We start from the raw sequence: 27,489 nt of genomic DNA, 5'->3' as shown, positions 1-27,489 counted from the left end.
ATCACCATCGTAGGACTGAAAACCCAGAGTTAAACCTAAAGTTACCTCACTAACCCCTAATCCTGCTTCGAAGTACAGGCATCTGGTCTGTTGCCTGTCCAGCCAAAAAAGATTGCTTGAGGTCTTTTTTTTTTTTTTAAACAATATTCATCGAGTGGGCTGGAATTTTTGGAATTATAAGTGTGTAAAGTGTTCATTTCGTTGCTGTAATCAGAGAAACACATGGAGGACATAATACTGTATACAAGATAATAATGTAAGGCAGTCACTCAATATATTATTGATAATACTTTATTATATGCTGTGTATGTAAAATTAACAAAATGCAATCATGTATTGTTAATAATTTCAATTTTATTTCAGCACAATGATAATTGATCTTTAATCTGATCTTTTCTTTATGTGATTTACAAGTGGGTTTACACACAGATTCAAAAAGGGAGAGAAACTGATCAATACTGCCTCCAACAAATCAACGATGAGAGCTAAGAAAGAGAGATAAGCAGACACTGTCACATGGTGCAGCAAGTAATTCCAAAATCTTACACGCAAATGTGTACATCATTACGTGATCAGTATGGCAACTTGTCAACTAGCATACAATTCTGAGAATCACTGCAACCCCCCAACAACAGGATACAGTCACCAAGCAGTGGATTACTGCTTGGTGACAAAGTCACACATTGTAGTTGGTGGGATCTATAGAATAAACTGAAAACCAGGCCTTATTGTACAAGCATGCTAAAGCACACAAACACATGCTGCAGCTTTTCTGAACATGTCCATCCACTGACAGGTCCAGAAATAAACTGATTAATGAAACAGAGTCCATAGAGAGACACATCTGATGTTATTAATGAAAAGAACTGCCTAAGTATGAGATCATATGATCTTTTTTGACAAATATGTCAATCCTCCGACATACAATTTACTAAATTTTACTGCCATTTGCCATTTCTTTGCTGCCCAGCTGGGATGGTAAATGAATTCAGGGTCATGCAAAACGCTGCACAATTATTAACTGAACTGCAGCTGCCACAAACAAAGAATGACTAGATGAAAAGATGCTTTGCTTTAATGGGAACAACACTGTTTGTCCCTGTGGGGCCAAACCTAGCACGTGCTTCCATTTGTCCAGTCTTCAGTTTGGTTTAAAAGAACCTGTTTAAAACTGTCCACAAAGCCATCCTAAAGAACATCAGTTATTGATTATTCAAGGGTGGGGACTAGCTCATAAGCAACACCACTACCAGATTCTGTAGCCTTTATGCACACTCAGCTAATACATTCATCTCTCAATATGCCAAGATGCGGGGTTGATGACTCAGTGGATACACCTATCACAGCTAGCAATTCTACTATCAACAGTAAAATGATACAGGTTAAAGACAAACTGGTCAAGTAGGAATTCACAAAGGAATGGTGAAGACTTGCCACAAGTGCACATTGAAGGTAAGTGCAGTGTTGCTGACACATGCTTCTTATAATATAACATCTTCAACCTGTTGCAGAAAAAGGTTCTGCTAATGAGGGACAGTGGGGAGGAAATAATGCAGAAACATGAATAATAATAAAAATAAAAAGGAGTTATTTTAGCTCTTGGGAAAATAATGACATTTATTTTTATCCCTGATGTACAGGATGGGATTTTGTGTGTAGTTGTATATTCATTTTATAGTGAAATATCTATGGATGAGGATGGATGAGGACCTCACATCCTTCCAACCTGCAATAGTTTTAAAGGACCAGGCCCTCATAGACGGGGCCCTCAGACTCAGGGGATTCTCTCTGCAGGCGAAGATGCTCCAGTGTGTTGTGGAAGTGTTTGTTGATCTGCTCTGTTTCCTCACTTGCCTCCAGGTTGGGAAGATCCTCCCTGATCTTTTGAATCAGCTGGTTTAATACCTGGACAGTCACCTAGATGGGTGGAGGATCAGAGACAGTGAATAAAAGTGTTCCTGTTTATAGTGTGATATTTACAAAACTTTTAAGGACTACATTCAAAATCATATGGAAGCAATTATCTCAGTTCATACTCGTGCCTGTACTCATTTGAAGCCATAAAAATGACTTTTACCATAGGTGAACTCTTAGCTGTAGAAATTTACATACAGTATGTAACAAAACTGAGTACACCACTGTGCAATATCACTAAAATGTTAAAAGATTCAAAATTATATCATCTTACAATAATTGTAGTATTTTTTGGGTGAAGTGTGGGGTATTTGATCTTATTTGTAATTAAAAACAAACAGGTTAGACTAAATGACAGTACAGACAATTTGCTATCTACACAATCTTGCATTGAAAAACACACGGGCAAGTGCTTCTCACTTGGCACAAGGATTATCTGTGGAAATTGGTGCTTCAGTGACTGCAGTGACTGTGCAAAGGACATTGCATGAAGTCAACCTCAAACTTTGCAAAAAAACATGAAAAGAAGCCTGATGAATACTGGCAGCATATTCTTTGGTTGGATGAAACCAAAATGAATAAGTTTGGATCAGATGGGGTCCAGCATATTTGGTGTGGACCTGGCCCGGACTACCACAGTGACTGCATAGTGCTGACCATGAAACATGGAGGTGGGAGTGCGCTGATATGGGGCTGCATGAGTGCAAAAGGTGTAGGGGAGATAACATTTATAGATGGCACTATGAATGCAAGTTTGTATACCCAAATACTGAATGAAAAGATGACACCCAGTCTCAATAAGGTTGGCAGGAAAGGAATTTTCATACAATGAATGATCCCAAACACACTGTAAAAATCACACAAGATTTTTTAAAGAAGAAAAAAGTGAAAACAATGAGATGGCTAAGTATGTCCCATGACCTGAATCCAATAGATCACCTTTCTTAGTATTTTAAAGAGTAACAGAACCCCTCCAGCAAAGAGCAGCTGAAAAGAATAATTTGTGAAGGACAACAGAACATCTCTCCACAGATTTGTGCAAGACTGGTATCACCCATGCCCAGGGTGTCATCAGAAATAAAGACGGGCATACAAAATAAAAAATAAAATGGAGTCTCACTAAAGAAGGGTGTGCTGACTTTTGTTGCAGCTCATTCTTAAATATGAACCTTTCATTATAGTTTAATTAGTCATTAACATTCAGTGTTTCAAATGAATTGACTTAAGAAAGAAAGTAAGAAAACCTAGATAACATGGAAGTTAAATACAGCACAATTTAAAATATTGCATGTGTGTTGGACCTCAAGAATACACACAATATGTTTTGGTGAGTAACATCTAAACATAGCTTTGTTTACAAGAAGGCTCCACAGGGTATTTTTAATACCAGTTTCAGTTTTATTCTAACCTTGAAATAAAAAGACTTATCTCTAAATGTAACGGTCATAGCTATACACATAATATTGATTACCTACTTTTGTGTCATCAATTTTATCAGTAACCTGCTTACTAAAGAGCAAGTGGCGCAGCTGGGAATAGGTGTCTTAACCATGTAGAAATTTAACATTTGTGGTTTCATACCGCATCGTTTTCCCTCTCATAGAAGCAGACGTATCTGTTGAGGATTTCAATGAAAAGCTGAACTTGCAGTGATGGGTCCATGCACTGGTTGGCAATCTTCAGGGCTTTCTTTAAACACTCCATCACCCGTTTACCATCACGGATCTAAAGATGCAACATCAGTAGTTAGAAATGACAGATGTGGAAACAGGAGTAAGTGCACCACATGTGTCAGTACAATGAACTAGCAACTTCACTGGGCAAATATATGTTAGTGAAAGATAACTGTTGAAAAATACAAAAACCGTTTCCTACTGTATCAATTATTGCCATCTTTTTGGGGGTCAATTTCTGAGACATCATGAGTCTAGGAATTTAAAATGGATCAAGCCCACCTATGTGTCGTGACATCCAGCAGTCGGTTCTGGAGTCTGGCACAGGAAATTGCAAATATACCTGTATCTGCATATATGTTGGCACATGTACAAAAACACTCCTCAAACTCCAACACACCTCTTCACCATTTTTGTCGGTGCTGCGACCTGACCAGAAAAGGTGGGCACAGATACTGACGGCTCGGCACTGGTCAGGCTTCTTCAGCAGCTTGGAGGCAGCCAGTGCACACTGAGTCCTCAGCGGCTCATGGTTTTCCTCACTGAAACATCGCATTCGCTCAAAGGTACCAATGATCAGTGTGATGGCTGCCAACTGGGCTTTGGAGTCGCTGATCTCATCCTCATATAGAGAGAAGGCCTGGTGAGGGGTATGTATTGATGAGCAACAGAAGAAATGGTAAAAGTGGGTTGGTGTGCAAGGAGGGAGAGAGGAATATGAATGGTAGAGGATGTCAAAAGGAGAGAGCTAGAAGTTTGGGTGTTCACAATATTTGACAATCAGGAAAAAAAAAAACAAATCACCATGGTTACCTCTGGATTTTCCTGTCTTTCTTAGTTGCTCAATTTTAAGTTTTACTGCACTCAGATTGTTCAGTGCTACTTTTCTATGAACTAGCTGCACAAATTCAATTGCTGAGGAGTCTAAAGCTAACACTTTTGTACCTCATCACATTTTCAGGATTTCCACTCATCATGTCATGTAACTGAAGCTCAAATGACTGTGCTGCCAATCTTTCTCAAATTTCTCTTTCTCCCCCATACATTTTCTGCTAGCTAGTCTGTCTGTTATGTCCCAATTTTTTAAATTTGTGCAATTATTTTTAAAAAACAACATGCAGAACTTTTTTTGTTGCCATTTTCTTTATCATTACCTGTATGTCATGATAAACATTTCTGAGGATATTCTATAGTAACAGTATCTGTAGCTTTTCCCCAATCCATAAACATTTAACTCTTAACATGTACATTAACTATTGGGACCAGCAGGAAAAAAATGTATTATTATAGACACAAAAATAACATTCACATGGGCAGGAAACCAGAGGGTTTATTATCGTAACCTGGGTTGCTTTCACACTTGTATTTGGGTTAATTTGGTCAGGACCAAAGATGGACTGCTTTCACTATGTAGCTTGTATAAGAGGTATAAGCAGCCAACACGTGATCTAGAGTCTTTTTTAAAACCATTTACCTGTGACATGAACTCATAAGCTACAGTCTCGTGGTTCTCAAAGCCAATGTCACCTGCAGCCAGTGCCCCCTGCAGGAAAAGTCGGAGAGGCAGCTCAGCAAGCTCAGCCTTGATTAGAGCACTGATGGTCTGGTGGGCGAAGGAAAAGATCTTTTGACATTTCTTCTCCCACTTGTCGTCCTAATAAAAGAAAAAAAATTGGTGTGATTTAATAGTTGTATAGACAAAACTACAAATACAGCATATGTGAGTGGAAAAAAAGGATGTCGGCAAACCAATGAGGAGTTTTCTTTGTATCTGAAGGCCAGCTGGTAGGCAGCGAACACCAGAGGAGGGAGAGTGTAGCGAATCCTTTGATTTCCACCCGCACCAAAGTGTTTGCGGGCTGTGTTCAGAATCTGATCACAAATCAGAATGTTCAATGACCAACAGTAACAACAGCAAAGACATTGTGGTGATGATTTAGTTATAGTTTGGGATAAAGAAGTTATACAAGCATGAAAAAGGTGACTGTTTTAAATCTCTTAACATTTCCTAAAGCATGCTGTTGAGTTTCAGATTTTTTTAATCCATTAGTTTCAAGGCAGCCACTGGTTTTTATTCATTTCCATACAGTATATAAATCAATCAACTGTCTATAATCCATCACAGTACACTTCAAATCTGATTTGGCCAAGGTGGGAAAAATCATTTAAAGAGGAAACACTACAGCATGATTTTCAAAATAGTCAGCATTATTACAACAGCAGTAATAATAGTAACAATAGTATAGCAGTAGCAGTTTAGTATGTAGTATGTCTAGTACATAATCATTGGCATGCTCCTTTTAATGTTGAGGAAAGGACCCACAAGGTACTGCTGGTCAGGATCTTCAGAGTGGAGCAGGTGAATGAAACGACCCACAAGGCTCTGCTCCTCAGCAAAGTCCTCAGGGTCAGGATCATCAGCTGGTTGGTCTGGTTGGTCCTGTATCAGTGTGGATACCAAGTTCAATATGGCATCCACCTAGAGAAACCAGGGAGGGGGAGGAGAAGAGTGAAGAGTGTTAAATTTGACAAACTTTTCTACAAATATTTTTTCTACTTTTGACTGAGGCGGGTAAGTCTTCTTAAGTCTACTAAGTGGAGCTTTACACATTACGTTATTAAAATGGGATATTACATGGGAACCGCAGAACTGTGATTGGTCAGTTTGTGTTTTCTTCTGCAAGTTTTTAATGCCACTTTTTGATTGTTCATAGTGAAGAGAAGCTTAAGGCAGCTGAAAAAAGACTCAACAGTTTTCTCATAACATATAGTACACATAGTAACATACAATATATCTAATAAAGCCATCTCTAAAGCAAACCTTCAGCTTACAGCCATTGCTATTCTCTACCACAGTGAATGAAAGAATGTAAACACGCTATAGGATCAAATTCAGTAATGAGGCAAGGAGAAATTAAAGTTACCTGGGTGTAACTCGTTGTAATTGTGTGTGTAACCCACTGTCGCTCTATTGAACTTATGTGTTTCAGCAACTAGAAAGAACTAAACTTTTTTTGTGGAAAAAACCTGACACACAAATTATTCAAAGCAGTATTTTTACATGTCTTAAACCATGTCTTTCTACAGCACAGATGCTGTAGAAATAAATCATTTAAAATGTTAGCAAAGAGTGTAATCAGGGTTTTGTGGAATCAGTCAATATCAACATTCTGTCTGGTGATAGAGTTGGTACTATATTTACTGTTATTCTCATTAACAGGTCAACATGTAAATGTTGACATCTTTGTGCTTAAGTTGTAGCTATGAATCAGACCTGTTCCTGTGCCACAATGGTGGTGTTGTAGTCAAGCGTGTTGCTCAGCACATAGCAGCTCATGCTCTTGCGCGACTCGTAGTCAAAGTACTCGAAGAGTGGTGGGAAGTGTTTGAGCTGCAGCACTGTTAGAATGTTGTTGTAGGTATCCACTGGGATCTTCAACAGTCTGGTAAGTTCCTTTGACACTGCGCTGCTGGTTGCTATGCTATACGAGGGAAGAGAATGGAAAGGGTCAAAGTGTGTGTGAAAACAGGTAAGGCAAAGACTATATTTAAATGTCAGCTACTATCCCTGTTCTATCCTGTCTATTATCCTATTTGTGATAAAAAGGTCTACATAGAGTAACAATGATATCCAGATTTCTGATCACTCTGCTATCTCTACTTCAAACAACAGCTTCCACTCTCCCTCCTCTCTTTTAACCACTCTCCCCATGTTTTCAGGTAATCTCCACTGTGAATATGATACTTTTTTTGTCTTGGTCTCACCCTCTTTTACCAAGACTTTTATTTTTCACTGAACAAAAACTGACTTTTGCTGTATTATGTTACCTTTCAAGTGTTGTCACAGCAGAGACAGTCAAAAAATTGAGGGTCAGTTTTTTATGTTTTAAAATAACTTCTATCTTATTAACTGCAACCCTGCTTGCTGTCTGACATCTCTTAAGCCAGAAATTCTGGAAAGCATTACTGTAAAATGTCAAATAATGGCCATATCATCATTCTGGAATGAGAGACAGTGGCTGCACCAGAGATGGGCTCTTGAATACATCTCAAACTTGGACCTAAAAAGTGGGACTTTTTGCAAAATAACCTTCAAATAATCTTCAGAAAAGACTCTAAAGAAGAGGTAACAGCATTAATCAACAAAATTAAGGATTCCTCAGAAGGGGATATATCATCTTTGGATACATTTTTTAAATCAAAACAAGTTATTTTGTAAAGACAAGAAGAGAAATTTAGGGGTCCTTGTTGGTGGTATTCTCCCTCTCTCTCCATGTACTGGTGTGATGGCGGCACGACCAACGTTTGCGGCAGCTTCTCCTAGTTCTAACTATGCAGTGTTTTTGTCCATGTCTACGTCTACATCATTGTGTGGAGTGCAAGGGAAATATGTCTATGATCGTCAGTTTCTTTTGGACATTCATAACAGAGACTTTTGCTATGGGAAATACTGATTGAGAGAGCTTAATCAGCTGAGTGCGCTTGGTCTGCTACACCCAGTGGGCCCAAAGGAGACCACAGCCTTGCCTGGAGCTGCGCCGGGGAGGAAACTTTGGAAGCGGTGCAACAGGAAATGGAAGCGCGGCAAGCGCAGAGGAGTGCGAGCTAGGCTAGCTGTTAACCCATACAAACAGGCAGTTCCAACAATCATGTTGCCTAATGTTCTCTGGACAGCAAAATGGATTATATAACTCCCCCATAAGTGCTGGTCACTCGTTGATATGCAAGAGCTGTCTACATGGAACTGAGACATGTACTTTTCTCTCTAAATGCACTTTAATGCACTGTGGTGCTAACTGCTTGTTCTTTTTTGTTTTGTTTTGGTTTTTTCCTCTTGGGATTTATATGTTTTTTATCATTTTTAAAGGGAATTTTTAGATAGACAGTATATCTTTTTTCCTTTCTGTTGTTGTTTCACTCCTGTTGGCTGGGAGGAACAGCATTTCGTTTTTTTGTGTGTGCAAATACACAAGAAAATGACAAACTAAATCCTGAAATCTTGAATCTTGAATCTCTCTTTGCTGGATGGCTAGACACAGACAAAACTAAGATTTCTTTATACTGCATGCATCCCATGACCATTCAGCAGAGACACAGACACACAAATACACTGTATTCCTTCAACCTCAATGTGTCAGGACTTTGGGGGCTTACTGTTCCAAGTTGAGCTTGTTGAATATCTCCACAGTGCTCTCCAGGACCTTATCTACATAGTCAACACGATCAGGGTAGCATTTCATGGCCAGATTGATGAGAGAAACCTGAAGAGAGACCACGTCCTCTGATGGCATGTCCTGGCGAGACTGATGAGGGGGAATCATAGAGTGAAAACATCACCATATTCAGTACAGAGTACAATGTTTGTTTAAACTTTAACTTGAACTCAGAATATATGGACAGTGATGACGAGTTGATCACAGAGTCTTTTTTTCTCCTTTGACTTGCACAACACAACTTTTTTCTTTCTTTTTTTTTTAATCTGACCTGAGAGCTCATGACAACCTCTCTATGCTTAAATAATTATCTCACTATTAACAATTACAATGACCGATCAGCTTGGTCTTATAGACCACATAAACCTAATGTTACCTACCTGAATGACAGTGGCCACCTGCTGAGAGAAGATATCAAACAGTTTGATCTCAGTTGGAATACCGGGGCCATCTTCTCGATGAGCAAACAGGGCAAGTCTGAAAAGCAAAACAGAGAAAATCTAGTGCATTCTTATTGTTAAGTTTATAAACAGGGATCGCAATGGTAGTCGTCTTCTTCTTTAAATGCTGAAGACTTCTGAACAAGGGCTGTCTGCCAAGGAATGTGAATGGGTACGGACAAAATTTTAACATCTTTAACGTAATGCAATCTAAGACACCACTATCACAAACTACTGTCTCAAATATCATCAAGTGTACACAAATTTTTCATCTAATGGGTAAATTAAAAGGGCTCCAACAATTTGCAACACTTAACTGCTCTTTGTTATGATCATTGTAATGTGATCAAGAATATGGATTAATCAAAAGTTGTATATGCAAATGTCAAAACAAAGAAGTATTTACATGTGATTGAGTTTCTATTAGCTTTGTTTGTTTACAATGAATTAAATTGTACCTGTCAATGAGGGCTATAATGATGTTCTTGACATTGACATGTTGATGGAGCTCAGCACAGGAACGCAGGAAAGGGTTCAGGGTCTGAAGGTGGAATTCATCTGGGAAAACCTTACAAGATAAGACCATTTTAGTTCAGGAGTGCAGCTTTTACTTGTATGATCTATCTATGAAACTAATATGAAGGTTCATGTTAACTTCATTACACTAGATTTCAAGGGCTGGCTGGAATATCATTTTACAGGCATTGAGAATTTTAATTTAAATTAATTGTTAAATATGAGCACTGCTGAAATTAAAATAGGGCTTCCATGACCTTAAAATACAAAGCATACAAAGTTTCCCTTTGTTCAAAATATCCATAATCAATAATCCACATACATTTAAAAATGTAAACATTCTTTACACTAATGTAACAAATTAAACTAAAACGTGACATGCTGCTCAAATGTCCAGGCTACATGGAAACAGTAAACCTTGTTTATATTAATTGACACCATATTGTAATTGTGTGTTAATGTATTTGACTGTCTGTACTGATAGCTACTGTGCTGTTGCATTTCTCAGATTGGTGCGTTGTTGCTCCAGACTGATTAACTGCTTGGTTCAGCACTCAGGGCATGTAAACCGACTATCCCAATTTTGACTAATTATAGTCTGTATGTAGTGTTCTGAAACCTGCAAAAGTCACTGAAATAGTTAACATTGTTTTTTCATGGAGAAACTGAGTATGCATGTTGCACAATCAGAGACAAAGAGGTGCGCATTCACACCTACAGTCTTTCATTTTGGAGGTGCTGTCTGTAGGGAGGGTCTGAGGGACGATTTCCAAAGCTGAGATCCTCCATTCCTCTGATATGTGCTCATGATGCGCAATGACACACACTGGTGGTCACTGATAACCACTCTCAATTTCAGGTGTCATCATTAACCTTACTTGTTCATTTTGTCAGAGGACTTATGATCATAAAATAGAGATGGATGTCTCAGTCAGCAGTGTGGGAGTTTCATGGAAATCATACAAAAATAATGGACCTAACCAATGTGACATCACCCATTGGTCTGTGGACTCCTGTTATGAAGCCTTGAGTTTGCCATTTTGACCGTCGCCATCTTGGTTTTTTTAAAGCCAGAAGTGATGAAAAATGATCATATTTGGATGAGAGTGTGGAGCTGGGGAGAAGTTCCGCAGGGTCCGACTACAGCATCTCACTCACTGCCGTGGTAGCGACTTGTCAATCACAAGGTAGCCACACCCTAAAATCATCTATTTTACTCTAAATGGGGCCATAAAAGTGCACATCATGCTGTATTGAAGAAGACTTGAAACGAGCAGTTGAGACCATAAACCCATTAGGAAAGTGTTCACTGAGGTAATAGGCTAGATCAAGTGAGAAGTATGGTCATTTTCCATAGACTTCTATACAAACAGACTTCTTTTTGGAGCCAGTGGAGTCACCCCCTGCTGGCCATTAGAGAGGTCTGCATTGGCTTCAATTTTCAGACTTGGAGCTACCCGCTTGGAGGTTTAGATCTGTTTTTTTTTTGTGGTCAAATCCCATTGTTCCAATATAATGACCCAACAGTGCAAATCTCACAGGTAATGGGAATGTCCTGGCTGCCCCACAAAGCAGGCAGCTGCACTTAAATCTGCAACTGTGGACTGATGCTGACAATGGAAACAAAACATTTTAAGCATTTTAACAAAGTAAAACAGATAACTGAATTAGTCTATATTTCTAGGTTTTGTTGCCCAATCCTAGATTCAAAATAATAATAAGATGAATTAGTTTAGACAGTGTTATAGCCTGATATGTATGTGTTATAGGTGAACCAGTTAGGAGCGAAAACATTCAACCATTACAGTAACTAGACCAATAAAGACCCACTTTTATTCTGGTTCTTAAAACAGACATCTTTATGAGTCCCCAGATTTCCCATTACCATTTCTTTTTACATTAAATCTCATAAGGGAAAGCTGCTCTTTATACTGTTTTATGCAGTTCACAGTACAGTTGTTCTCATTTACATAATATCCGTTTCTGTTGTCAAAGTAACAAGGAAGAAATAGCCCAGTGATTTTATTGTGGCTCAAATGTCAACAAAGTTGCTACACCATGGTGGCAGTCAAATCATTATTTTATAATTCTGACATACTCTGACAAAACCTGCATAAACACAGGTTACACAACCCTGGCACAGCAGGTTACTCAGCTTGTTAAAACTCCATCACAGACCTGAAATTAAGTCATTTTTAAGGCAAGGCCACTTTGGCCTTTGATAAGTACAAATTTATTGGGGCATCACAGCCAAAATGCAGTTCACCAAGGCCCAAACCAATGGTGCAATAACAATAAGTGATAACAATTAGTAGTCAGTGTATTGAAAAACAGTACTGAGTTTATTAAAATTGTACACTGAATGTTTGATTTTTCCACAAAATGCTGTCTGATTGATTTTTAAAACGAACAATTCATTATATTTATTGTTGTTATATGTTAATGATAAAATAAAGTCTATAAATGGGCAAAGGGTGATCAAAATTAATCTGAACAAGTTTCAATATCCATGCAACTATTAGCATTTGAGTCTGAGATCATAGGAGCAGTCACAAAAATGACTAACACTTTTTTTTTTTACACGTAAATACACTGATGAGAAACTTCTCAAGGATAGCTGCGAGTCATTAACAGTTAACAGACTCCCCTGATCTGTCTTAACTGAGAAATGGCAGTCTGCTTACAGAGAAATGGATGTGTGTGTCTGTGTGTGTGTGTTAACGTCGCATCTCGCTGAAAAAGTAGCAACCCATCACATCTCACACTAAGTTATAAAATCTATGTACGTTCTTAGTTAGCTATAACTATGCACTAATATCCTAGTAAACTTTAAAACTCAACGTGTATTAATACTTACACAGTACAATGTTTAGCTGCTTGTGCTCATCACATTATGTTAACTGTTAGTTAACCCTCCCTTAAGAGTCTTGGGCTATTTTGGCTGTTTTTGCATACTTTTGAATTAATTTGCCTTTATATATCACTTAAAAAAATGTTTAACATGCCAATGTTTGGTATCTTTTTTTTCAGCACAACATCACCTATCTGACCAGACAATTATTTTTTCACTTTGACATACTATATCATCATATTGGACCAAAAAACACACAAAATACAAAAAATTTGATTTGGAAAATGTAAAACACGTTCAACAAAGCATTTTAAAGGTTGCAAATGTAAACACAGGTTGCAAATGTGAACATATAATGGTAACAATGAGATAAAATCAATCTATATACATCTATTTACAACAAAAAGCAGATGTAACAACAGGCGTTTTTTACTTTTTAGCTATGCCAGTCTTCAAAATAGTTGATGTAAACTATTAGACACAGAACTATATTACAGGCCTTGCATTCCCAGAGTGTAGTGAGGTTCCCAAATAGCGCATATATAATATGTATAAGGTAACACTGAGATAAAATCAAACTATAGAGAACTATTTACAACAAAATGCAGGGGTAGCCATAGGCGTTTTTGTCTTTTTCAGCTGTGCCACTCTTCATAACAGATGTGGGTGTCCTGCCTTGACACCTTCTCTGGTTACTATTGCTATCATTATTATTATTATTATATCATATCTCTATTATTATTATCACTGTTATTGTTATTATAGTTGTTATTATGCCTCTCTGTGTCTCTCTCCCCACCCCCCCCCTCTCTCTAACAGTTGGGTTGAGAGAAAAAACTCAACCCAACCGGTCGTTGCTCTGATTCCGACAATGAGCTGTCATCAGCGTCTTCCTCTTGAAAAAACAACTTTATGGCTTGGCTTATGTTAAGCGTTCGCTTCATTTTTCCGACTCAAAAACTTCAAATCTTCCGAAAATTATCTCAATATCTCCTCATGTGTCTCTGTTCTGTCTCTCTCTCTCTCCTGCTTCTCTCTCTCACCCGCATTTCTCCTCTGTAGGTGCTCTTCACAGTTAGCAATCCTCTATTCCTGAAATGTTGAATTTGTGGAGCACGATCAGCAGATTTGAGCATTTTTTTCTGTTTCATCATATGACAAAAAATGACGAAGATATAAAATAAATGCGACGTCTGCCATCTTGCCACGCTTTTACGCTTGAGTAAACATGATTTTTATATCAACGTATCTCCGTTTTTACTTGGTTTATCAACACCAAACAAAAACTGGCAGAGTTTCAAGCCAGCACGTTAAACAGAAGTTGACAGCAACACTTAATGTGACTTTGTTTTTATGCTACGTCCTGAAACAGACACGTCATTTGATCACGCCGGCGTGATCGGCGACTCCTAAGGGTTAATGTTGGCTAGCGGGTTAGCTGTAAATATTTATGTTAATGTTACACATATAAAGTACTGCTTGAAAATTTGTGAACCCTTTAGAATTTTTTCCATTTCTGCATAAGTATGACCTAAAATGTGATCAGATTTTTACACAAGTACTAAAACTAGATAAAGGGAACCCAATTAAACAAATGAGCCAAACATTGAACTTATTCATTTATTTATCGGGAAAAATTATCCAATTTTACATATTTGTGGGGCAAAAGTATGTGAACTGGTGTGATCCCTTTTGCAGCAAACTTCAACCGAACATTTCCAGTAACTGTTTATCAGTTTGAGGAATTTTAGCTCATTCCTCCTTACAGAACAGTCTCAACTCAGGGATGTTGGTGGGCTTCTTTGCATGAACTGCATGAACTTCAAGTCTTTCCACAGCATTTCTATGGGATTTAGGATTTAGGACTTTGACTCTGCCATTCCAAAACATTATCTTTCTTATGCTCCAAACATTCTTTGGTAGAGCGACTTGTGTGTTTAGGGTTGTTGTCTTACTGCAAGACCCAGTTCCTGTTGAGCTTCAGTTCACAAACGGATACCATGACATTTTCCTGTAGAATTTTCTGGTACAACTCAGAAATCATAACCCCTTCAATGACTACAAGCCTCCCTGGTCCAGAGGCAGCAAAGCAGGCCCAAACCATGATACTGCCACCACCATATTTCACAGATGGGATAAGGTTCTTATGCTGGAATGCAGTGTTTGCTCATTGGTAAATGGTAAATGGACTGTACTTGTATAGCGCCTTTCTAGTCTTCCAACCACTCAAAGCGCTTTTTACACTACGAATCACATTCACCCATTCACACACATTCATACGCTGAATGGGTACAGGGGCTACCATGCAAGGTCCCAACCTGCCCATCAGAGGAAGCTAAGCATTCACACACATTCATACACTGATGGCACAGCCATCAGGAGCAATTTTTTGGGGTTAAGTATCTTGCCCAAGGACACATCGGCATGTGGACTGGAGGAGCCGGGAATCGAACCGCCGATCTTCCGATTAGTGGACGACCCGCTCTACCTCCTGAGCCACAGCCGCCAAACAGAAAGCATTTCATTCGAGCCAAAGAGTTCATTTTTCCAATTGCCCTCTGGCCTTAAGTGGTCAAGACCAAACAACAGGCGGCTGCAATGTTCTTTTTGGAGAGAAGTGGCTTTTTTCCTTGCAACTCTGCTATGCACACCATTGATGTTCATTGTTCTCCTGATGGTGGACTCATTAACATCGACTGCAGCCACTGAAAGAGAAGCCTTTAGTTTCCTAGACATTATCCTGGGATCCCTTGTGGCCTCCCGGAGTATTACACGCCTGCTCTTGGTGTGATCTTTGTTTTTCAACCACTCCTGGGTAGGGTAACAATGGTGTTGGATGTCTTCCATTTGCACATAATCTGCCTGAGAGTTGACTGGTGGAGTTCAAACTCTTTAGAAATGGTTTTGTAACCCTTTCCAGCCTGGTGTGTCAGCAACTCTTCTTCTAAGATCCTCAGAGATCTCCTTTGTTTGAAGCCATGATGCACTTCAACAAACCTGTGTTTTGAAGCTCAGACTTTGATAGTGAAGACCCAGATTTCTCTTCTTTAAATAAGGCAGGGCCTCCCAGACTCACACCCCATTGATTGAAACACCCGACTCTAATTTCCCCTTCAAATGAATTGATAATGGTAGAGGTTCACGTACTTTTGCCACGCACAAATATGTAACACTGGATCATTTTCCTCAATAAATAAATGGACAAGTATAAGGTTTTTGTCTCATTTGTTTAATTGGTGTCTCTTTATCTAGTTTTAGGACTTGCATGGAAATCTGATCACGTTTTAGGTCATATTTATGCAGAAATAGACCAAATTCTAAAGGGTTCACAAACTTTTAAGCAGCACTGCATTTTGGGGGAGTGGCAGAAATCTCACAATATTGTTGATGTCCAGCGTGATGATAGAGACACTGGGAAACGTGAGTATGTTTATTTGCTGCATCGCATGTAGTTTTAAATGAGGAAATCCGCAACTTTCTTTTAAGGGCACAATGGCCAGTTAAAAACAGGGCATGCCAAACTGGCCATGTGGATAGTTAACTTTAGAAGGGGCATTACGGCAACACTGGGGCATCCACGGCACTGGCCGTTTGGCCCTGCAAGTCTCTGCGTTCACCTATACTGTGTTTTAATAACAGCACTTGTGTGATACAACAACATTTAAAATGGGAAGGTCACATTTTCACATAGAAGGTTTCTTCTTAATTGTACATCATGTTTAATATTTCTGTGACTTGTGCTACAGTGTCAACCATGTTCTAATAGATGACTAAAACTCTGCAACCCTATGTGTAGCAGATTACTTGTCCAGGACAGCCCCTGTATAATATAGTAAGAGAATTCATTAGCACTGATACAGCTTTGGGACTCCTTGCTGCATACAGATATAGTGATGAGGGAGAGACTTTGCAGATTTTATAAAGCTGGAGCAGGGCTAAAGGATAGGCTAACCATTCCAACGAAATCACAGAGACGCTGCAACCAAACCGTGGCCGAAAAGTGGGACAATTTAAAGTGCTACTGCTGTGTATATATGTGATACTGTCAGAGAAGTGGAGAATTTTTTTGTGTGTGTTAGATCTACAGAATAGCTGTAAACTAACTGGGACTGTAGGTACAGTGTGTGACCACAATTTCAATCTGATAAAAAGTGCTCTATTATTCTCAAATTTAATCTGTGTATCAGCCAGTATGAAATCAATTGGGATCATTTAAGTAAAATGGGGCCAGAGGTTAATGTCTCAGTCTGCAGCCTGCTGCAGTTGACTGAATGTAGGTGATAGCAGGAATTTTTTAATGACACTGACAAGGAAACCATATTTAATGTGGATGGGTAAAGTTATAAAGGTCATTATCAGTGTTGATACCAACAGACTGCATTATTGCATCCCAAATGTGTACCTGAATGATGCACTCCATTAGATACTCCTGAGCCAATGAGTCTCTGCAGTTCACAACCTGCTCCAGAACTCCAGGAAGAACAACCTGTGGTGACAAACAGAAATAAAGAAAAGAAAAGTTTTACCAGACAGATATAATATGTGTTAAGATACATGTCAAATGTAGCAAACAAGACAATTAATACTGTTTTTCTACTACAGGATCTTAATGACACATGACCTTAAATCCACTGGAATTAAAAGGGCTAAGGTGGTCAGCTCTGCATTGCTTTTCACTGTATTTTACAAACCCAGAAGGATCAATGTCTAAGTTAGACATTGTAAATTGAAATCACAGTCGAGTCTTGAATTTTTATTCTCTCATTGTTCTTCTTATTTAAAAGGCCTTGCCGATGTACACGCAGAAGTGAAATGGTGGTTACGGCTATATTGTGTTTGTTGTAGTTTAGCTGTGATGACATGCTTGAATCACAATCACAGGCAATGGCCCTGTGAGCCCCCGCTTACCCTGGCCAAAGCAAGAAATTAAAATCTTGGCTGGTCAATGCAAGTCAGTGTCTGTCTACACCCAATGACGATGTCTCAGAAAGAAACCCCACTAGACCAAAAGCAAGTGCGCTGTCTTCAACAGTTTAAAAGTGAATCTAAATGATATGTCACTTTTTATAGATAGAATGTTCTAGTTTTTGGTGTTCAGAGTTTTGGAGAAGTCATCTGAAGGCTTTGGCTCAACTGTATCAGGTGTCCATGAGAGTCTTGGCCATTCCTGCGACCAGTGCACCGGTTGAGAGGGTGTTCAGTCATGGAAACAATATCTTGTGCAAGACTGAGTGCAAAGATACTTTCAGATTTGTTATTCCTGAATTCCAACAGCACTATTTGATAAAAATAGACACATACACATACTACTCTTGTTGAAATAATGCTCACACCTTTGAAATTAGTCTCTAAATCCTACTTGTAAGTTAAAAAAAAGAGAACTGTTTTAAGTTACTATTCAATCTTTATTTAAAATACTATTCCTCTAAAATACTTATCTTATTGCCTGTGGTATATGTAGGAAACAAAGTCATAAAGTCAAAAAAACAACAAATCACTTAAAAAAGTGGACAAAGAAAGCACAATAACAAACAGTACAAAGAAAAAAACACAGAACACATTATAAAAAATACAAGGCTACACACAACAGCACATCACATACACCCATGATGTCAACTAGAAATTAATAATGTAAACTTGTCAAATCAAAAGATTATTTGCGTTAATGAGAAGACGATAGATGAAATTTAGATTGAGTGGTTACAGAGCTGAATGGTTTTTAGTACATTTTTTAATTTGGTTTTGAATGTATTGATGGAACTGCAGCTCTTCATATCATCAGGTAGGCATTCCACTGAGTTGTGGCTTTCACACAGAAAGCTGACTGCCAAATGCAGTACGACGAAATGGTATGGTACAATCTTGTATAGAGGATATTCTGGAGGATCTAATAGAACTTACTGAGTGAGTGTGCACAAAGTCACATAGTGGAGGGGCCAAACCATTTAAAATTTTATAAGCTAGGTACAAATTTGAGAATTATCTAAAATTCTCAAAGCACCCTACAGTGATGGAAATACATTGGCTTTTTGTCCAGAGTTTTCAGAGTTTGTTTGTATAAGGACTCAAGAGGTTTTATGGGTGTTTCTCCAGCCTGCCCCCAACATGTGATGCAATAACTTCATTAGGTTGCATCCAAAGAGAGATAGTTTCAAATATGTCTAAAATTTGCTAAGTTGTACTTTATGGTTTTAAACTTTTTTTTTTTTTAATGTTTCTTAAAAGGTCAAATTTGGATCCAAAGTCACACCAAGATATTTAAAATCAGTGACTATGTCAATCTTTTCACCTTAAGTGCAAGGTAGCAGTTTCGGTGGAATGATGTGCTCTAAAGCCAAATTGCATACAAAGTAGACCAAAATTTCTTGTATTGAGAAATGTTGACTTTCTCAGCAACCTTTGAGAGTACTGGCAGTATACTTATTGGTCTGTAATAACTGGCCTCAAGGCGGTCTCCAGATTTAAAAATAGGTGTGACAATGGCACATTTCCAGTCATCAGGAAAGGAGCTGTGTTTAAAAGACAAGTTAAACAAATGAGCAATAGGGGGAGTTAAAATATCTTTGTGTGATTTAACAAACATGGTGTCAAAATTTTAGAGCTTTTTCAGGAGCTGATGATTTTGTTTACTTGTAACTCATTAGTCTCTACCAGTTTGAAAACCTGGTCTGTAGCATCTATAGGAACAATATCCAGTTTCCTTTTCAGAAATTTTTTTCCTAACTCATATACAGACTCAAGAAAAAAATTAAAGCTGCAAGCAGCGTTGAACAGGCCTTTGCACCCTTGCACACGTAGGGGCGCGGTGCAGTCCAAGGGCTTCTGTCACGGTTATGTAGATGTCTCCAGACCTGGGCTGACAGGTCTGACTTTACAAACATGTAAAGTTTGGTGCAGACTGGAGCATGTACAATAAAGTTATAGCAATTTCCTCTGTCATGGCGAAACATCTGTCTAGCTCACCCCTGTGTCATCAAAATTATGCAAGTTTTGGGCCCTTTCACTGTAATTTCAATTAATTATTTGAAAACTTTTGAGAGTGTGAGCGAACCGCTAGGTGCTTGGGCTCTTATAAAGGAAAAACTGCAGTACAGAGCTACAAATTTTAGTTTTGATTTTATTTTTCTGCAGCGCTTTATCACTAAACTGTCACTCTCACTCCATTTTTTCCCTTCCCCTCATAGGTCATCCCCACTACTGAATTATACATATAAGACTCAAAATTATTGTAAAATAAATGGTAATAACACCAAACTTCATACAAAGTTTGTATATAATGTACTGTATGTATATAGACCTTTCTGCTGTATCCTTCAAAAATGAGCTGCATTTAATCGTGACACCCATCCCCCCACTTTCTTTCCTCCCTCTCCCTCTCAGCTGGAGAGAAGGATGTCAGAGCACTCTTCTTGTGGAAATATCTTCATAAATCCCATGAATTTGGCCAAATCTCACATTAAAAATCACATATAGTAGTATAGTATAGTAGGAATTTTCGTCGCAAATCCATTGATACAGGTTTGAAAGTGGTCTGACTTATAGTTTAGATGTCAGACGCCTCAGTTTGGCACAAAGTCCATGCCCAGAGATTGCCTTCCCATTGGCTTCCATTGTAAGGTGCGATGTGGCACTTCAACTTTTGAGGCTTATACTGTCTAAATCGTTTGAGTTATTACAAAGTTTTTAATAACTTTTGTTCAGCACAGTGTGATAAGTCATGTAATTAAGTTTGAAGCCGATACCATTAACGCCCTAGGAGGAGATAGCGTTTCTTGGGGGGGTCCAAAATTGGCACAAAGTCATACTTTGATGGGCATATTACGGACTTCCTGTTGGATTTAGGTTAGGGGTGTCAGTGTATGATTTGTAGGTCTTGACGAGACGAATAATTGAGTCTTGGTTGAATCTCTCTACTCTCTCTAGTTTTAATTGCCTTCCTTAGTGCAGCATCTCTAGATTTCATTAGTTTCCACAAATTTTTATTAAACCATGGTAAATTGTTTTTATTTTTAGATTTTATCTGTATCCTCACAGAGTTGATTCTGTGAGTAAAAGTATCACAGCCATAGTCCAGATCATCAGAGGACAGCACATCATCCCAGTTCAAGCTGTTAATTTCATTGATAAATTCTTCTTGCTTAGCTCTGGGTATGCATTGAAGGATCATTGTCATCGTTGCCATGGTCCTAAATCTATTTTTAGTCAGATTTCTCACACACAGGGTAAGGTTATGATTAGGGCTGTGCTAAAAACTCACTATGACAACATATTGCGGTATTTATTTTCATGATTTACTACATCAATTTCCTGCTCCAAAAATTGTTTTTTTGAAGAAAAAAAAAGGAATGTTTTAATCGAGTTGTGAACTACAACCTCGGCTTCATTAGATGTCGCAGTACAGCTCGTTGCCTCAAATTGCCGGGTGACATTTCTCATGTTTTGCAGACGAGGGCAATGCATGAGAGCCATACTGGCAGTAACAAAAGTAAGTAATGAAAGGGTGCTGCAACAAGTCACTCAGTGACTGATGCTGTAAATAATGTATTTTGAAATACTGAAAATGTATAAAAAACGATGAATAATACTTAATTGTGATATTATTGATACTGCAGATGCTGCAAAGAAATTGAAAACCACAGAGGACCAGGCAAAGGAGGAGATGGCAAGATAAAAAGAGGAAGCTCCCCTGCCACTTGGTGTCAATCCACTGGACTGGTGGAAAGAGCATCAGAGTGAGTATCCTCTCTTGTCACACATTCCAAAGAGATACCTGTATATCCTGAGGACTAGCGTCTCCTCAGAGAGAGTTTTTTCTACTGCGGGGGATATTATCACAGCACAGAGGAGTGCACTTACCCCAGACTATCTTGATCAAATTCTGTTCCTGAACAAAAATCTGAAGTCAAAGTAGGCCTGCAATTGTATCCATATTTTTACAAAGGGTTCATATATCAAAGTATAGTGGACACATGCAAATAACATTTGAGTTGGACTACAATATGTTTACGGTTTATTTACATCAAACTGACTATTTTAGTTTTATTAATTTTGTTTATAAGAAAACTTAATATGCACTATTTTTTCCTCATACATTTCAGATCATTGTGTTCAATGACAATAAGGAGTACTTGTACATATGCACTTTATTTTCATGTCTACATTTCAGCTCACAGTCCTCTACGAGCCCCAAACCATCCTCAGTGAGTTCACTGTGCACTTTATCGTCTTGTTTTCAACAACTTATGCACTTTATTTTCATGTTTTCAATAGTGTGTCCACTGTTTCAGTGTGTCCAGTTAAAGTGCAACAGTGCACTTAAATTTCATTTTTCATTTTGATGTTATGGCAGCTACATCTGTGTGTTTGGTAATTTGCCAATACCATGAAAAATAAATTGGAAAGGAAATTTTGAATTATATTGTTTTAATTAAATTTGTCTGCTGAATTATCAATATAATGTGATGTGATGTATTAAAACTACCCAGATCGTACACAGAAACTTGTATTTCAGCTCTGTTTTTACATTTTCAGTGAACTATGCGGAATATTGCAATATACTGCAATATGCATCATATCGCAATGAATCGTGATATAATCGTATCATGACCCATGTATCGTGATGCGTACCGTATCGTGAAGTCCTTGGCAATACCCACCCCTAGTTATGATCTGATCAGCCAGTGATTAAATTATAACTAAGTTATTCTTTCTATTTTTTTAGTAAATATCAGATCAATTTGTGTACTGGAGCATTTTGCAATCCTAGTTGGACCTTTTACTAGTTGTTCTAGTTGGAATTTCTCTGATCATTTTTAGTTTTTTACTCTTAGATTTATCCTCCCAGTTTACATTAAAATCACCCATAAGTAATAATTGTTGAGATTGCACTCCTGCAAGACTTCTGTGAGTTGATCATAGAAAGTGTCATCTGCAGAAGTGGACCTATACACACCTATGATGTTAAAGGACATTTGTTGGGATAACATTACTTTTATCCCAACATATTATAACATGTTATTTGCAGTGTAAACCATTTTGGCATTTGATGTTGTCTCTCACATAAAAAAGCACCCCTCCTCCTCTTCCATCAGGTCGGTCTCTTCTGAAATGTTGGTATGTGGACATCGTGAACACACTTGCAGGAGTTGTTTGTTTCAACCATGTTTCAGTCAGACAGAGAAAGTCCAGATTTGAGTCACACAGAAGATGAGTTTGCTGATTGCTCTTTGCAGTAATGCTTCTGATGTTAAAATGTCCGCAGAATAGCCCCCTCGGTCTCAGCTTCGGGTCGCATAAGACCTTTGCATGATTGACAGTTTGGAAGGTTTTGAATGACCTCTGCCTCCTCACTGCAGGGTTTCGACGCACAGTGGTGTCAGCAGCAGGTTTTGTGAGAGAGACACTGGACCTATCAAGGTTTCCACAGCCCAGTAGTGAAAAGTTATTCATTGTGACATCATGCCTGGTGTTAAAGTTTAGTCTGTTAAGGGAGAAGCCTGGCTCAGAAAGTTGCTGCTCATTCATCACTGGCACCAGAGGAGTCCAAGACACACTCGGGCACAAATCAGCATTGAAGTTCTGCAGTTCTCCAGGGGTCACTGGTCCAATTATTAACTGAACATCTCCGAAAAGCAGGAGCAGCATGAAGAGGAGACCTGCTATTCTCCAAAACGGGGTGGCAGATGACCAGTCCACTGGATCGGTGATTCGCTCTAGTACCTGGGCTTGTCAGTGCCACAGGACAGAGGAATAGATTGCAAAATATCCCAGTAAGTTATGATGAAAACTCACTGTAGGAGCGTCAACTGGCCATGAGCCAGCATTTGTCCCAAGCTCAATCACTTGGTGTCCCAGCTGTTTCCCATCAATGTTGATTGCTCTGGCCAGGCAGACACGTACAGGCAATACAACAGTGAGTACCAACAGTAGTCCATAAAGCACTCAATGAAACACAGCCCAGGTCCTTTTGCTGATGAAACACTGCTTTAAACTTGACACAGTTTTTGACAGACATGCTCTGTGGTACGATAAATGGCCTCGTAGGACAGTCCTATGTAGCAATCCTATCCAGGATCCTGCTGGCCCAAGGGTAGAAGCTCCTCTTAAGCCCCTCAGCACCAGCCCGGTGCACCCGGAACCTCCTGTCGACCTCAGTGGGGGGAGAAAAGGCCTCCATCCGGGCGGTTAGGAACCCCAGAAGATCCATGTGGCCAGGACATTTCCTTCGATGTTGAGATGGATGCCAACCTTGGTGTCAAAACTCAGTGCCCAAATCATTTTTTCACATTCACACACTAATTTTCACTTGTGGATGCAGCAAAATGCTTGAACTGTAGGCTTTCGTAAAGGAGAGCAGCGCCACAACAGCAATGGGCTAAGGTGGATCAGGTTTATTTTTAGCCCATATCAATCCATTAACATATCCTCGGACTGGCTCAGATACTGATCCTTATGACTGGTTCAAGTAATCTCTAGCTTTAAGTTTATTCTATTGTACGCATTTAACTGCAGTGATTCTGTACCAGGCTCTGAGCACTATCAACACAGCAGGGCTGTGACATGTTGTAATGATATGCCAAATGTGACATAAAGAGACATCAGTTAAACAAATGAGACAAAAACCGTACACTTTTATTTATTGAGGAAAATGATCCAATGTTACATATTTGCGCGTGGCAAAAGTATGTGAACCTCTACCATTATCAATTCATTTGAAGGGGAAATAAGAGTTGGGTGTTTCAATCAATGGGATGACAATCAAGTGTGAGTCTGGGAGGCCCTGCCTTATTTGAAGAAGAGAAATCTCAGTCCTCACTATCAAAGTCTGAGCTTCAAAACACAGATTTGTGGAAGTGCATCATGGCTCAAACACAGGAGATTTCTGAGGACCTTAGAAGAAGAGTTGTTGATGCTCACCAGGCTGGAATGGGTTAAAAACATTTCTCAAGAGTTTGGACTCCACCAGTTGATTGTCAGGCAGATCGTGTACAAATTGAAGACATCCGACACCATTGTTACCCTCCCCAGGAGCGGTTGAAAAACAAAGATCACACCAAGAGGAGGAGGCCACAACGGACCCCAGGGTAACATCTAGGAATCTCTCTCTCTCTCTCTCTCTCTCTCTCTCTCTCTCTCTCTCTCTCTCTCTCTCTCTCTCTCTCTCTCTCTCTCTCTCTCTCTCTCTCTCTCTCTCTCTCTCTCTCTCTCTCTCTCTCTCTCTCTCTCTCTCTCTCTCTCTCTCTCTCTCTCTCTCTCTCTCTTCTCTCCTCTCTCTCTCTCTCTCTCTCTCTCCTCTCTCTCTCTCTCTCTCTCTCTCTCTCTCTATATATATATTTTCATTGTTACGCAGATGACACCCAATAAATCAAATCTCAAGGACTGCCTTTTTTCACTTACGTAATATCACAAAAAACAGGCACATCCTGTCCCTAAAAGATGCAGAAAAACTAGTTCACGCATTTGTTACTTCTAGGCTGGATTATTGCAATTCCTTATTATCAGGCTGCCCTAACAAGTCTCTAAAGACTCTCCAACTGTATTATACCGTATTATCCCACTAGAACACTGCGCTCCCAGTATGCAGGCTTACTGGTGGTCCCTACAGTCTCTAAAAGTAGAATGGGAGGCACAGCCTTCAGCTATCAGGCTCCTCTTCTATGGAACCATCTACCGGATTCAGTCCGGGGTGCAGACACCCTCTCTCTGCTGGGGGACTTCCCATGATGCACTGAGCTCCTCTCTCCTCCTCTCCATCTGTATGCATTCATGTAACATCAATGCATGTCACTAACTTTGCTTCTTCCCCGGAGTTTTTTGTGCTTTCTCATCTCACAGGAAAAGCTAAGTCCCGGGCCGAACCTTCGCGGTCCTTCACAGTCCTGATGGCATCCTTCCCTGGCTGTTGCTGCTCGTGCTTGTTGTTGTTGTTGTTGTTGTGATTTTTTTTTTCTTCTGCCCCCCTCCCCCTTTCCCTCTCTCTTTCTCTCTCTCAACCCAACCGGTCAAAGCAGATGGCCGCCCACCAAGAGCCGGGGTCTGCTTGAGGTTTCTACCCGTTAAAGGGGAGTTTTTCCTTACCGCTGTCGCCAAGTGCTTGCTCATGGGGGAATTGTTGGGTCTCTGTATATTAAAGAGTACGGTCTTGACCTGCTCTATGTGAAAAGTGCCTTGAGATGACTTCTGTTGTGATATGGCGCTATATAAATAAAAATTGATTGATAAAATTGATATATATATATATATATATATACAGTACAGACCAAAAGTTTGACACACCTTCTCATTCAATGAGTTTCCTTTCTTTCATGACTATTGACATGTAGATTCACACTGAAGGCATCAAAACTATGAATTAACACATGTGGAAATATGTACTTAACAAAAAAGTGTAAAACAACTGAAAATACGCCTTATATTCTAGTTTCTTCAAAGTAGCCACCTTTTGCTCTGATTACTGCTTTGCACACACTCTGCATTCTCTTGATGAGCTTCAAGAGGTAGTCACCTGAAATGGTTTTCACTTCACAGGTGTGCCCTGTCAGGTTTAATAAGTGGGATTTCTTGCCTTATAAATGGGGTTGGGACCATCAGTTGTGTTGTGCAGAAGTCAGGTGGATACACAGCTGATAGTCCTACTGAATAGACTGTTAGAATTTGTATTATGGCAAGAAAAAAGCAGCTAAGTAAAGAAAAACGAGTGGCCATCATTACTTTAAGAACTGAAGGTCAGTCAGTCCGAAAAATTGGGAAAACTTTGAATATGTCCCCAAGTGCAGTCGCACTAACCATCAAGCGCTACAAAGAAACTGGCTCACATGAGGACCGCCCCAGGAAAGGAAGACCAAGAGTCACCTCTGCTGCGGAGGATAAGTTCATCCGAGTCACCAGCCTCAGACATCGCAGGTTAACAGCAGCTCAGATTAGAGACCAGGTCAATGCCACACAGAGTTCTAGCAGCAGACACATCTCTAGAACAACTGTTAAGAGGAGACTGTGTGAATCAGGCCTTCATGGTAGAATAGCTGCTAGGAAACCACTGCTAAGGACAGGCAACAAGCAGAAGAACACAAGGAATGGACGTTAAACCAGTGGAAATCTGTGCTTTGGTCTGATGAGTCCAAATTTGAGATCTTTGGTTCCAACCACCGTGTCTTTGTGCGACGCAGAAAAGGTGAACGGATGGACTCTACATGCCTGGTTCCCACCGTGAAGCATGGAGGAGGAGGTGTGATGGTGTGGGGGTGCTTTGCTGGTGACACTGTTGGGGATTTATTCCAAATTGAAGGCATACGTAACCAGCATGGCTACCACAGCATCTTGCAGCGGCATGCTATTCCATCCGGTTTGCGTTTAGTTGGACCATCATTTATTTTTCAACAGGACAATGACCCCAAACACACCTCCAGGCTGTGTAAGGGCTATTTGACCAAGAAGGAGAGTGATGGGGTGCTGCGCCAGATGACCTGGCCTCCACAGTCACCGGACCTGAACCCAATCGAGATGGTTTGGAGTGAGCTGGACCGCAGAGTGAAGGCAAAAGGGCCAACAAGTGCTAAGCATCTCTGGGAACTCCTTCAAGACTGTTGGAAGACCATTTCAGGTGACTACCTCTTGAAGCTCATCAAGAGAATGCCAAGAGTGTGCGAAGCAGTAATCAAAGCAAAAGGTGGCTACTTTGAAGAAACTAGGATATAAGACATATTTTCAGTTGTTTCACACTTTTTTGTTAAGTATATAATTCCACATGTGTTAATTCATAGTTTTGATGCCTTCAGTGTGAATCTACAATTTTCATAGTCATGAAAATAAAGAAAACTCTTTGAATGAGAAGGTGTGTCCAAACTTTTGGTCTGTACTGTATATATATAAATATCTCCATTCCC

At 39.4% G+C, this 27,489-nt stretch overlaps 1 protein-coding gene across 1 annotated transcript in view; it reads right to left on the bottom strand.

Annotated features, from left to right (window-relative positions):
* Positions 1 to 334: 334 nt before the first annotated feature.
* The window catches only part of vps35 (VPS35 retromer complex component), a 59,032-nt gene continuing 31,877 nt past the window's right edge, over positions 335 to 27,489 (bottom strand). Inside the window, exons 7-17 of the mRNA XM_067598220.1 lie at positions 17,010 to 17,093; positions 9,699 to 9,808; positions 9,181 to 9,277; positions 8,742 to 8,890; positions 6,862 to 7,069; positions 5,911 to 6,066; positions 5,337 to 5,459; positions 5,062 to 5,241; positions 3,988 to 4,227; positions 3,496 to 3,639; positions 335 to 1,917 (exon numbers count right to left, since the gene is read on the bottom strand). Coding sequence (XP_067454321.1) covers positions 1,738 to 1,917; positions 3,496 to 3,639; positions 3,988 to 4,227; positions 5,062 to 5,241; positions 5,337 to 5,459; positions 5,911 to 6,066; positions 6,862 to 7,069; positions 8,742 to 8,890; positions 9,181 to 9,277; positions 9,699 to 9,808; positions 17,010 to 17,093 — 1,671 coding nt within the window. The 3' untranslated portion in view covers positions 335 to 1,737. The remainder of the gene's footprint in view (positions 1,918 to 3,495; positions 3,640 to 3,987; positions 4,228 to 5,061; positions 5,242 to 5,336; positions 5,460 to 5,910; positions 6,067 to 6,861; positions 7,070 to 8,741; positions 8,891 to 9,180; positions 9,278 to 9,698; positions 9,809 to 17,009; positions 17,094 to 27,489) is intronic.

This window comes from Thunnus thynnus, chromosome 1, assembly GCF_963924715.1.
Source record: "Thunnus thynnus chromosome 1, fThuThy2.1, whole genome shotgun sequence".
Taxonomy (NCBI): domain Eukaryota; kingdom Metazoa; phylum Chordata; class Actinopteri; order Scombriformes; family Scombridae; genus Thunnus; species Thunnus thynnus.
This window is presented reverse-complemented; position numbering and strand designations above follow the sequence as displayed.